This window comes from Podarcis raffonei, chromosome 3, assembly GCF_027172205.1.
Source record: "Podarcis raffonei isolate rPodRaf1 chromosome 3, rPodRaf1.pri, whole genome shotgun sequence".
Lineage (NCBI taxonomy): Eukaryota > Metazoa > Chordata > Lepidosauria > Squamata > Lacertidae > Podarcis > Podarcis raffonei.
Genome location: NC_070604.1, coordinates 121,446,193 through 121,458,596, shown reverse-complemented (window position 1 = coordinate 121,458,596; position 12,404 = coordinate 121,446,193). Strand labels below are relative to the sequence as shown.

General features: G+C 44.0%; 1 protein-coding gene across 5 annotated transcripts in view; it reads left to right on the top strand.

The window, feature by feature from the left end:
• Positions 1-31: 31 nt before the first annotated feature.
• The window catches only part of FZD3 (frizzled class receptor 3), a 29,451-nt gene continuing 17,078 nt past the window's right edge, over positions 32-12,404 (top strand). For 2 of the 5 annotated variants that reach the window (XM_053383808.1, XM_053383803.1), the window contains exons 1-2: positions 32-130; positions 4,705-5,233. In XM_053383808.1, coding sequence (XP_053239783.1) covers positions 5,045-5,233 — 189 coding nt within the window. In that variant the 5' untranslated portion in view covers positions 32-130; positions 4,705-5,044. Of the gene's footprint in view, positions 131-2,529; positions 2,641-2,993; positions 3,091-4,704; positions 5,234-12,404 lie in introns of all 5 variants that reach the window. The other 3 variants (XM_053383804.1, XM_053383805.1, XM_053383806.1) reach the window with 3 other exon arrangements.

The following is a 12,404-nucleotide window of genomic DNA, read 5'->3' as shown; positions in this document are numbered from 1 at the left end:
GCGAGGGGGCGGGGCGAAAGGCGGTGGCGGTGGCGGCGGCGGCCTGGGAGGCGGAGGCTCCTTCATTCGGGCCCCTTCAGCCGCCGCGCCGAGGAAGGGCCGGCCAGCGCCGCCTGAGGGACGCAGTCAGGTAACCGGGGGGCGGGCGGGCAAAAAAGGGCCGGGGTTACGGTTAATAATCCCCCCACCTTCTCCACAGAGAAATAAAAGAGGCTCAAATCACCTCAGTGAGGGGGGGGAGGGGCGCGCCTCACACTTCTTTTCTTGGGGGGGGGGTTAAATTCCTGTCAGGGACCGACCTCCCCCCCCCCGAGAGGATTGGCTTCCTCACACCTGCGCGCGCGCGCGCGACCCCTTCACCTCCCACCCACCTTAAAAGACAATGAAAGGGGGGGGGATGTTTCATGGCAGGATTTCCTCATAGGAGCGCCCCCCTCCTTTTTTCTTATTTTTTCCTCAAACGCTCCCGCGCGTGGGGGCGATGAGGTTTGCTTTTTTGATGTGGGTGGGTGGGATTCGCATCCCCACCACCATAGGAACCGACTCCCAAGGGCCAAGGTCCCTTCGGCCTCCCCCCCCAATAAAATATTTGAGGGGCCTGCCCCCTGGCCCTGCAAAGTTGAGGGCCATTGCCATTCAAATTGTAGTGTGTGTGTCATGTGATCAATAATATTTTGCTGTTTTTATTGGAAATGTTATTTACAACATTTGTGATCAGTTATGTGGGGCTGTGCTTACCTGCTCTCCCCCCACCCATATTTTATTCAAGTTGGCACCCCTCCCTCCCTCCTGGTATTGCGTCTAGGTCAAAGGGTGGTGGGCTTTGAGGGTGGGAAAGGGTTAAAACAGAGGAACTGGAGGGGTGTTTTTCAGGCCATGTCTTTTTTAGGAGGGGGAAGGGGGGATATAGGAGGGAGACCCCCCTCCTCACCCAAAGAAGGATTAGGGAGGGGAGGGTCTCCTCCTCCTCTCTTGCATTGTGCCCTCTTCCCCCTGCATTGCATAGGTTGGGGCCGGGTAGGTGCCGTCCTGGAACTGCAGCTGATAAATATGTTATAATTAAACATTATTTATATCCTGCTTCACCCCCCCCCCTTTTCCTTCTTCTGTCTGATCAAGGGCCTGCAAGGCAGCTTTGCCACAAGTTAATATAGACTAATGAGCATAATAAGGTTGAAACAAAACAAAAAGGTTGTGATGACTGATGAAGACTCAGGCCATCGTTCTTAGTAATTAATGCGCTTTAGCTTGCTCTGCTGCTTCCTCATCAGCCAGAGAGAGAGAAGAGAGGTGTTTTGATAATTTCCTCCTTATTTTCTGACCAATCCCCCCCCCAACACATGTACAGGCACTGAAATACTAGTTATGCGGGGCTTGCTTTCATAGCCATGGCGTTGTGTTTTGTGGGGTAAGCCGGGGAGGTTCCCAGGCTTCAAGGGAGGTGTTACTTCAGAGAAAGTGTTGGCAATTAAAGGACCCTGTTGAGAAGTAGGGGTTTTAAACCACCTTCATGTATGAGGGGGGAAACCAGAATAAATGAATGAACGAATGCTAAGGGGACACTGTTTTCCACCTTCTTCCCCCAAAAGAAAGGAGATGGGTGGCAGCAGCGGAGGAGAGGCTCTACTGCCTTCCTTGCATCCTGGGCTTCCCTTTGAGCGGATTACTACTGCAAACTGAATGCTGGTCTAGGCAGAAACCTAGCCTTTCCGCCAACCATGCACCCTCCAGATATGTGGGATTGCAACACCTATTATGTCTGAGGCTGGCGGAAGTTATAGTCTCTAAAACATTCATTAGTATATTGAGAAAGATGCATAAACTTGCTTAATCAAAGAACTGTGTACTTAATAACATTGTAATAAAACACAGCTAAAATCTGCAATACTATTGATCAGATATTCGTAAAATAGTTATCATTTAAGGCACAGAAAATGTCAGCCAAAAATGTAAAACGTATATAGGTAACTAAAGGATATTTACTTGGTGAGGTAAGTGTTCAGAAAGTGCCTAAAAGAATAGAGGTAAGGTGCCTGTCAAGTGTCAAGAGGCAGGGAGTTCCAAAGGTACTTCCATACTAGAAGTTGAGCTCACAAATGCAGAACCGACATTACGTAGCATTTGTGAAAGTTCCAAGGAGTAAAGTGGTCAGATGGACACCAATGGGACAAGACTGTCCCTTAAGTAAAGGAGGGCACTGAGTTGAGAAAGGCTAGGCTAGTCTGATCCAGCAGGGCAGTTTTTATATTTTTAAGACTCCTTAAAAGGTGTCCCAATTTTGCTGATATCAGCTCCGCCTCCCCTCCATTCTCACTGCTCCCTAGGAGGGTCTCAGAAGCAAAGGAGTTTTGTTAATGTGTTCTCTCCTGCTTCACCACCTCCCCTGCAACAATGGAGGCAAAATGTTTCTCTCTAAGGAAACGGAAGTACTAAATATCCAGAGCTGAGTAAAGTGACTGGAGCTCTCCTTGCAGGAATGGGCACTAAGTGCAGTGTGGTCAAACCTTTTGTGTTTCTTATAATTTGTAGGAGTGTTGTGCTGATGGGGGAGGGATGATGGAGAACCTCTCCACTTCAATACATGGCAGTATAGGGAGTGACTCCCCTCCCAGTATACGGGACACATATTTCCCTGGAGAGGTAAGAGAAGCCTGCTCCCTTGCATCAATGACAGTTTAGTGTGGATTTCTTTTTCCCTTGTTGGTGCAGTTGGGGTGAAAAAATGCCTACCACCTGCATTCCTTGCAAAAGATTATCCTCTCCTTGCTTCCATGTGCCATGCTTTTCTTTCCTCTTTAGAATTAAGACAAGGGCCCAAAGGATAGATTAAAGTCTGCAGTTGTTGTGTTACCCCTCCCTGGACATAGTGGGGATCAGAAGGATGGGGGTGGGGATAGTATGAACCTTCAGGGTGGAATGGTTTAAAAATTAGAAATCTGACTATAATCATTGGAATAGATTCAGAGGGATTGTTTTCTTTTGTACCGAAACAGCCGTTGGAATAATTACTGCAGATAGCACTTTGCCATTGAGTTGCTAAAATCCTGCAGCAGTTAAGGATTGTGTTGAGTGAGCACATCTTTTTGGGAGGTAAATAAATTCTCTTCAAAAATTCTAGAAATTTATCATGATTGTTATTCATTTTTGTTAGTCACCTCTGTTTACACTTGCAATAATTATTTTTGTAAGTTTAGGAAAGTGGCAGGCTTGCATTCAGTTGGTTGAAAATGCAAGTGTATAGTAACTAGTTAGCTTTTTCTCTTGTTATGATTTAAGTGTCATAAATGATCTAAGTTAGTATATACAAGATGATTAACATTTTGGTATGCCAAATCTTTATTTGCATAAGATGGTTTGTTCACGGTTGCTATATTGTGTTTAAAAACAGTACAAAAGTCAAGTGAGAAGAAACCGAGTTAGCACCCAAGGAAACTAAAATTGGGGGGTACCCATGGATCACCAGCATTTATTAATTGTAGTTAAGATATCTGTGTGGTCAGACTCAATCCAAATATTTCTTGGATTGCCTCCGTATTGCCATTGCCTCCTGTGTTCTTTTCTTCTTGGCAAACTACTTTTAATATGGGTTTTTAAAATCTTTGACAGTGATGAATTGTTTGTGTTGTCCAAAATAGCCAAACTTTGCCAAAATAATCAAGTCTTGAAAGCCCTTGAAGCATATTCAGAGAAAAGTGACTAGGGTGGTGAGGGGCTTGGAAACCCAAGTCCCACGAGGTATTGGTTGAAAGAGCAGGCTTTGTTTAGCTGGAGAAGAAGAGGTTAAGGGGAGGCGTTATAGCTGTCTTCATATATCTGAAGGGCAGCCATGCGAAAAAAGAAGCAGACTTGTTCCCAGTTGCTTCAGAAGGCACAACTGGAGCTCATGGGTGGAAGCGGCGGGGAAGTAGATTTTGGCTAAACGTTAGGAGAAACTGCCCAGTAGTAAAAGCTGGAGGTGATGGGCTTTCCTTTTCTAAAAGGGTTTAAGCAGAGGCTGTGTGGCTATCTGTCAGGGATGTTGTAGTTTCATCCTGCATTGCAGATCTGCATTGAGCAGAGGGCTGAACTTCAAGGTCTCTTTATAGCTACAGTACAGGATATGATTCTATTAAATACTCTTTTCTCCTGAATCAGCTGCCATTTGTTTCATAAGGAAACGTTTTCACAGTCTGTGACCCTGGTGATATGAGTCCTTTGCCTTCTATAGACTGCAGCTATCAACTAGAGATTTTGCTTTGAAATAGCCGTATAGTAGTCTACCCTAAGTGTAATCCATAAATCATAAGCTATTTAGAAAAAATGGAGGTAGTAGTAAAGCTAAAGCGAAAAACATCAAGCCTCATAAATCTTGAGACATGATGAGCAGTTGCAGCTTCAGACTACATGTTTGGAATGATTGAAAGCTTGGCAATATCTGGTAAATGTCTGGTGTACTTGCACACATGATCAGTAGAAAACTCTCTGTCAGTGGGGTTTGCCTTTGGATTTTATTATTTGTTTACTATATTTATGCAGTGCCTTTCTCCTTGGGAGAGGAGAAGCCAAGTGCTAGTTGATCAGGCTGTGGTAGTCTCTTGCTATCATTTTTCAGTTGTGCTTTGCACTTTTCTCCCAAAGTTATATGAGAGCCCATGAGACATAACTAATAAATTTCTTTGAATGGTTAGCAATACAGTTTTAACACTTTTATTATTCTGTCTTTAGAGCGCTTAATGAAAGAAGAGAGCCTGTCAACATGGGGTCTGTTTGGGAGTGCGGTTAGACAGCCAACTTTGATGACCTAATGCAACTTGCATGGCAATATGAAACAAAAGGCCAAGATGAAGTACCTTATTAGTGCTTTGCGAATGAAAGCCTTCTGTGGGACTCAGCTAAGTTGCATCAATGCAAACAAACAGCCTTTCTCTGAAGAATCTTAAAATGAAGACCTGAAATGCGGATGAATCAAAGAGTCTTTCAGTCTCCGAAGAACCTGACGGTGGTGCACAGATACCCAGCAAAGTCTACTAAATAATCTGGAGAATCTCATGATTGCTGCAGAAAGATGGCTGCAAGCTGGGTCTTCCATTGTCTGTGGCTTTTGGCTGTTCTGATAGGATGCACAGGTGGCCACAGCCAGTTCTCATGTGAGCCCATCATCTTGAGGATGTGCCAGGATCTTCCTTACAACACCACTTTTATGCCTAACCTTTTGAACCATTATGATCAGCAAACAGCAGCTCTAGCAATGGAGGTAAGAGTTAACTTCCCCCTAAATGTTATGATAGCATTCACAGTGGTGGAATTGCCTTTGGTACTGGAGAGTTACCAAAAATAATTGAAGAACTTCCCTACATCTGCTTGCAGGAATAATGCACAAAACAACAGAGGTGCATTGGTGCGCTTGAGGACGCTTTACACATTATGAACAACCTACATGGCAAAGCAGCATAAAACCTGCATATAAAGTGGTATTAGGTGGCTATATGCATATGCAGTTTGAGACGCTGTTCTTTTACACAGAAGTGCTTTCCATTTAAAATAAACGGCATTTGAAGCAGTTCCTTGAGATAAAAAAGTGAGTTATTTGCATGGTGTAGATAAATACAGCCATCATGGATCATCATAGCAGCCCTGAGTCTGGGACGAGTTTTGTGGCATGTTTATATCTGGGGGTCTTTGTCTTTGTCCATGGAGTTTTCTTGGCAGGGATACTGGAGTGGCTTGCCGGTTCCTGCTCCAGGTGGATCACATTTGGTCAAAACTCTCCACTATGACCTGTCCATCTTGGGTGGCCCTGCACGGCATAGCTCATAGCTTCTCTGAGTTATTCAAGCCCCTTCGCCACGGCAAGGCAGTGATCCATGAAGGGGTTATATGCCTGTTGTCTTTGAGGACGAGATGGTTGGACAGTGTTCTCGAAGCTACAAACATGAGCCTGACCAAACTGCGGGAGGCGGTGGAAGACAGGAGTGCCTGGCGTGCTTTGGTCCATGGGGTCACGAAGAGTCGGACACGACTAAACGACTAAACAACAACAATATATCTGGGGGGCATTCAGAAAAAATTGTGCTGAGGTGGTCGTTCATCCTGGATTTTTGATCCTGAAAATTGGTGGTGGCTTGGTTGAGAAGCGATTCCCTGTGCTTTTGTGTACAAAGTGTAGTGGCAAAATCTGCTCCCCTCCCTGCTTGGCAGGGTTGCAATAAAGGCCAACAGGAGTGTTTGTTTATGAAGAGTGGATGATTCTGCTACAGTGGAATCGTTGCCTCTTGTTTTTGGCCAAGTGTCTGAGCTCTTCTTAGCTTTAGGGCAGGATTGCCTAATGTATGGCTCTCCAGCTGCTGTTGTACTGCAGTTTCCATCATCCCTGACCATTGGCCATGCTGGCTGGGACTTGCAGGAGTTGGAATCGAATAACACCTGAAGGATCACAGGTTAGCCAACCGTACTTTAGAGCGATTTCAGTAGCAGGGGGTTCCCCTTCCTCCAAGTACACCAAGAGATAAAGAACCAGTGAGGAGAGTGCTCCTACCGTGAAGTCCTTGCCCCTCGTTTGCCCACATGTCAGCTTGCATCTCAGTGCAGTGGCTGCCCCTCTTATCAGTTATGAGCATTGCATCTCCTTTTGTTTGCAAAATGCTTCTTATTAGCAGGGCTCACCTGTATGACTAGTCCAGGAGGCACTGCCTTCATTCTTACTTGGCTTTGTCTGCTCTTGGTGACTTCAGCATGTAGCCAAACTTTATTTGACTGTAGTGTCATGATTTCATCATGCTCACTGCAACAGATCAAACGTAAACATAGACGAGGTTTTAATTTGTACGTCCCTGTTGCACAAACACAAAAACTGTGTACAAAATAACAGTTCATTTGAATAACACTTTTCCTCTTGGGGTCGAGAAGTTGTGATTGCCTTCTGATTTATTTAGGGGAGCACTAGGTAAACTGGAAAAAGGTGATTATAAATTACTTCCAGTAATTTTGAACATGCTTTTTAAGCTTCTCAACTTTAGGAGCATTCCCAAAGGGGAAGATTTCTTCAAAGGAAATTGCCATTGCAAGATACATGTTCCTGCTAGTGATCCTGCTGTTGCATTGCAGACACTGCTATGATCAAGACTCTAGCTGCTTCATATTCCTGCACTTTGTGTTCCAGATTAGATTTGCCACATTTCTCCAAATACCGTATTTTTCGCTCCATAGGGTGCACCGGACCATAGGGCGCACCTAGTTTTTAGGGGGGGAAATAAAGGGGGGGAATTATTTTCCCCCAAAGAGCAAAGAAGCCAAGACAGCGAGCGGGATCCATCCTGCTTGCTGTCTTGGCTTCGTTTTTAGCCGTGGGGCTGTGGCGGGGGAAGCCCAAGCTTCCCCCGACCTCAGCCCCCAGAATGGGTCCGGGAGCGGGGGCGAGGTTGCACGCAACCTCGCCTTCGCTCCTGGAGCTTGCTGCTATCCGCAAGACTTCTGAGACCGGCGGGAACTCCCACCGGGCTCCGAAGGCTTGCCGATAGCTGCCTGAAGCCAGGAGAGCGAGAGGGGTCAGTGCGCACCGACCCCTCTCGCTCTCCAGGCTTCAGCGAAAGCCTGCATTCGCTCCATAGGACGCACACACATTTCCCCTTCATTTTTGGAGGGGAAAAAGTGTGTCCTATAGAGCGAAAAATACGGTATATTCCATTTCCAATATAGTCTTACCTAGTGACAAGTGTACGTTATTACAAATGAAAGCTCCCCAAATTCTATTTTGAATTAAACAGAACAATATCCTTGTTATGTTGGCCTTCTAAGCATGAGAATTATCTTCTGTTTCTACAGTATAATTTTGGTAGTAAAAATGTGAGTCTAGTCTACACCCAATGGCCTCTTGTGCTCCACCAAGCAGTGCTGAGAATGACACAGTTTTTCTTCAGCTTCTGTAGAGCAATCTTATATGGTGGGCAGATATTTTTAATCATACTTCCTCAGAACTTCTTAACCATTGAAATGGCTCCCTCATCCAGACTATTATAGAATCATAGAATTGTAGAGTTGGAAAGTATCGCACTGGTCATCTATTCCAACCCTCTAGTCGGCCTTGGCATTTTTCAAAGTACATTACTTGTATCTTACAGAGACCTAATTTGTATATACTAACAATACTGTGACGATATCTCTCCACATCTTTGTAATTTCTCTCTGGTTTAAAGTCTGTGCTGTCTCCTTATTTTGCTCAAAAGTTACTAAAGTCTCTATAAAGGTTGAACAGGCCTTTATTCTCTGTTGTTTTGATTCCCACTCTGTGTGGCATCCGTCCTAGTAGTTGGATGAGCTGTTGTGATACCATAATTAGGGAGGTTTCCTTTCCAAGATAAAATTGTTAGCATCAGTTAACTTAGTTTGGGAACTTAGTTTGGGAAGTAAGGTATGTCACATTTATCCTTCTTTTCTGCCCTTGAATTTCTGTCTGCATAGGATGCATTATTTCTTCTAGTGTATGGCTTACAGTAACAGTATCTTTTTCTTACTCTCAAGAGTTACCAAAAGCTACTGTGGTGAAACCTGGTTATCAGTGGAATGTTGAAAATTACAAAGGCCTCCCATCCACCTTGTTTCTTTGTCCATTTTGTTGTTCTGTCATCATATTAAAACTGGTATTTCATTGTTTAACCTAAGGTTATCAGTTTCTTGTATTCCAGTGTTCCCGTATAATGTATTGGCAGCTTCAAATAGTTTCAGATGATTCCTGCATTGCAGAGGGTTGGACTAGATGACCCTCGGGTCCCTTCCAGCTCTACGATTTTATGATTCCGATGTGGGCTTAAGCTTGTACTTTGAGTTATATCAATGCCAAATAGGGTTTGCTGGAGAATTTGAAGAGGGGGACCCCCCCATGCACCTCCAAGTCTGATCCTGAGGCATACAGAGTAACACTGTCTCTTGGAGCTACTGAAAGCAATTCTTTCCTAAGGAGAGGCACAGTTCTGTTTGACTAGTTTCTTTAAATTCTGGCGTATTGGTCAGATTGAGCTGTCCAAATTGTAGAAGCAGAGCAACTAGGAGCTGTCCAACATTGATCAGGGTGCTAAGAAGATACGCATTGACTTAAAAATAAAATAAAAAACCCCTGTATGTTTCAGCATTCAGTCGTCTCTTGAAATATGTGATAAATTTACTGATGGTCTCACTGAATATTGCCCTTCTCCACCATGATCCCTCTGTGGAAGAGCTTATCATACAGAAAACCTCATCTAACTAACTTTGTACCCATGTCATTGAATTAAGTTTATCTTTCTAACTACCTAGTCAGCTGTTGACAAAAATATGGAGAGGGGAGCTGTGATAGAGTTCAATGAAAGTTTGTAGTAGGAACCAGGGTTTAACCTAGAGAAAAGAAAATATGTGTATGTTTTTTCTGTTTTCAAATATTTACAGTGCTATCCATTTAAAAGTAATAGCTCAGTATTAAGTAGCTATGGATTTGAACATTTAAGCAGAATGATCAACATCAAGAGCAGACAAGCTGTGGAAAAGGTTGTTTTAGTGAGGTAGATTCTCCCTGCACATTTTGAGGGAAAGACAGAAACGTCTCTTCTTATGAAGCTCTCCTCGCTTCAGTTGGAGGGCCTTCCTCCCCCCCCCCCCAGTTGACAAACCAGCAGCTACACTCTGTCTGCTCCCACTTGTGTCCTGCATTTTCCTTGATGTTAGAACAGTTAGTCTCTCTTTCATAATCTTGGCTCAGTCCTTCTCTCCCACCCTCACATTGCGAGGAATTAAAGAGGCTATTCTCGCTCTTGCTTTGTGCCCATTTAGTAAAATGGCAATTGAGAAATGCAGTAAACAATATTGCATGCAAGCATAACAGGTAAATAATGTACAGTAAAACAATTAGACACTTTGCTAAACGTTTTTAAAGACTGTGCTTTGGGGGATTTTACTTCTAGAATGTGGTGGGTTTGTTGCCATTTTTCCTTTTTAATTTATGCATACTGACTTTGTTTTTTGGGGTCACCCAGGCAGATGGCTTGGAATTATGGCTAATTTCAATGTCTAGGAGAGGCTTAACAGCAGGGAAATTATGCTGTGTTAGAAAAGATGAACTTAAGAGCCTGCTGAATCAGGCCAGTGGCCCATCCAGTCCACCATCTTGTTCTCACAGTGAGCAACCTTTACAAAACACACAAAGAGGGCCTAAGCGTAGGAGCACTGTTGCGGTTTCACAGACTATAAATGCACCAGTAAAAAAACTTCCATGGATGAATGGAGGCAATGCAAGACTTTCTTTTTGGTTGCGACCAGGCTTCCTCTTTCTTTCTTTCTTTCTTTCTTTCTTTCTTTCTCCTTCCCTTTGCAGCATTGGCAGTTTTGCATTTTGAAATATATAGTTATTTCCACTGTGACAGGTGGAGAGCTGTATTCTATGCCAGGTGAAGCATCCAAGTTTTCATGAGCCCCAGGTAGAGCTGGACTCTAGTCTTCGGCTGACAAAAACCACTTACTATTATTGTTCTTCATAATGGCCTTTCAGTTTTTCTGAGCTACTCCTTGATTAGGAAGTGAGCTGAATGCAGAGGGTGTGGGCAGCTCCCCCCATTAAACTTAGATCTTTTAGAAGACATCAGAAGGCAGCCCTGTTTAGGGAAGCTTTTAATGTTTAATAGACTATTGTATTTTAATATTTTGTTGGAAGCCACCCAGAGTGGCTGGGGAAACCCAGCCAGATGGATGGGGTATAAATAAATTATTGTTATTATTACTATTACTATTATTATTATTATTTATTATTATTACATCCCACTCCACCGTTCAGCCCAACAGTGATCCTTGCTTTGCTTCCAAACAGCTTACCTCTCCAGTAGCTGGTTGATTTACATAAAGCGCCCTCTCTCTCTCTATATATATATACATATGATTTGCTGAAATGGCAGAAAAATCAATAAAATTCATGGGATGTGTGTATCTGCACGCCTTTGCCTTCCCTGGCACCTTTGCCTCTGTTTCCCAGATCATGTCTCTGGCCATGATATTAGCAAACCCCTTTCTCTGCTGGCAAAGGACTGTTCCTATGGATTCCAGCCTTTTGTGCTGGGACAAAGGTTGGCATTCTGATTCCCCGGAGCCAAATTGTGCCCTTTGACTCTCTCCCCTTTTCACACTCCTCGCTGAGCCTGGCCTGTTGCTATGCTTCAAAGCCTGTGGGTGTAGGGTTACCATGGCAATGGGGATGAAACTCCCGAGAGAGGAGGGGCCACAGTGTGAATAGAACACACAGGCCTTGTTAATCTGAATGTGAATGAAGGAGGAAGGCTCCTTTGTACTTCATCTCCATGTTGCCCAAACCTACAATTTATCAGCAGGGAAGCAACTTTCTCCTTTGCTAACTTGTTTACATTTGCTGTTTCTTGAGGCTTATGGAACAAAAGTGGTCGTGTCAGAGGCAGCGAACAGCAAACGCCTTGGTGTTTTAATAAAAATTGTTTCTTTGACTTTATAGAGGCTTTTGTTCCTTTTACAGCCAGAACGCTGCTCCCCAGATACTACTCCGTAGCTTTCCTTTTTAGATCACAGCTCATCCTTCTGTGTTTACAAAGAGGTTTCCCCCTGAAGTTCAGAATCCATAGATTCAGTGCGGAAGGGGGCGTGGGTGGGTGCAGGACCAAATTTAGGGTGGTTCAGGCAGTTCGCCTGCACAGTGTGCTAAGCCAAGGGGGTGCAAAATCCATAATTGAGATGATCCCTTTTGGGGTGCCAAATTTTGGCCTTGCACATGGCACCATAATACGAAAGGTTACCGAAGTCCGTCCCTAGTAGGGAAAAAATCCTTCTTAATTTATATCCCCTAATTCCCATCTATCTATCAGCTCTGCTTGTCTAGACATGAGCAGTTGTGTGTAGATCAACCTAATGTTGATCACATATACTGTATCTAAGCCTAAACAAATAGGTTCATGCCATGAGAAAAATAGGTGGTAGGGGGTTCCTGGACGCTTGACTTGTATCTCCTGAGGCTTTTTCTTCACTCTGGAAGGAAATATGAGGGCTGGCGAAAGGAGCCGGCTATATACAACCTCCGGAGACCATCATAGTTCTGTCGTAGAGTGGAAGACAAAGGAATGCTAGGCTCAGCTCCTGATCAGAACTCTTTTCCCTCCCCCCTTTACAAATTCAAATAGTTACTAGGGTAACATCGAGGCAACAGTCCTGTTCTAAAGTGCAGGCACCATGTTCATTAGAATAACAAAATGAGACATGAATTCCACCCTGTCACTAATAGTAAGGGAGAATGAATTAAAAATGTAGGAGGAAAGCTCTTTTGCATGGCTCAATCCCATCAGTAGAGACGTATGCTTTTCCTGATTGCTGCTTTTGTAGCTATGCTTCTCGTTGCATGATGTCTGCTTTTAAGTCTCTCTTTAAGCTAATAGAAGACTATTCTGTCT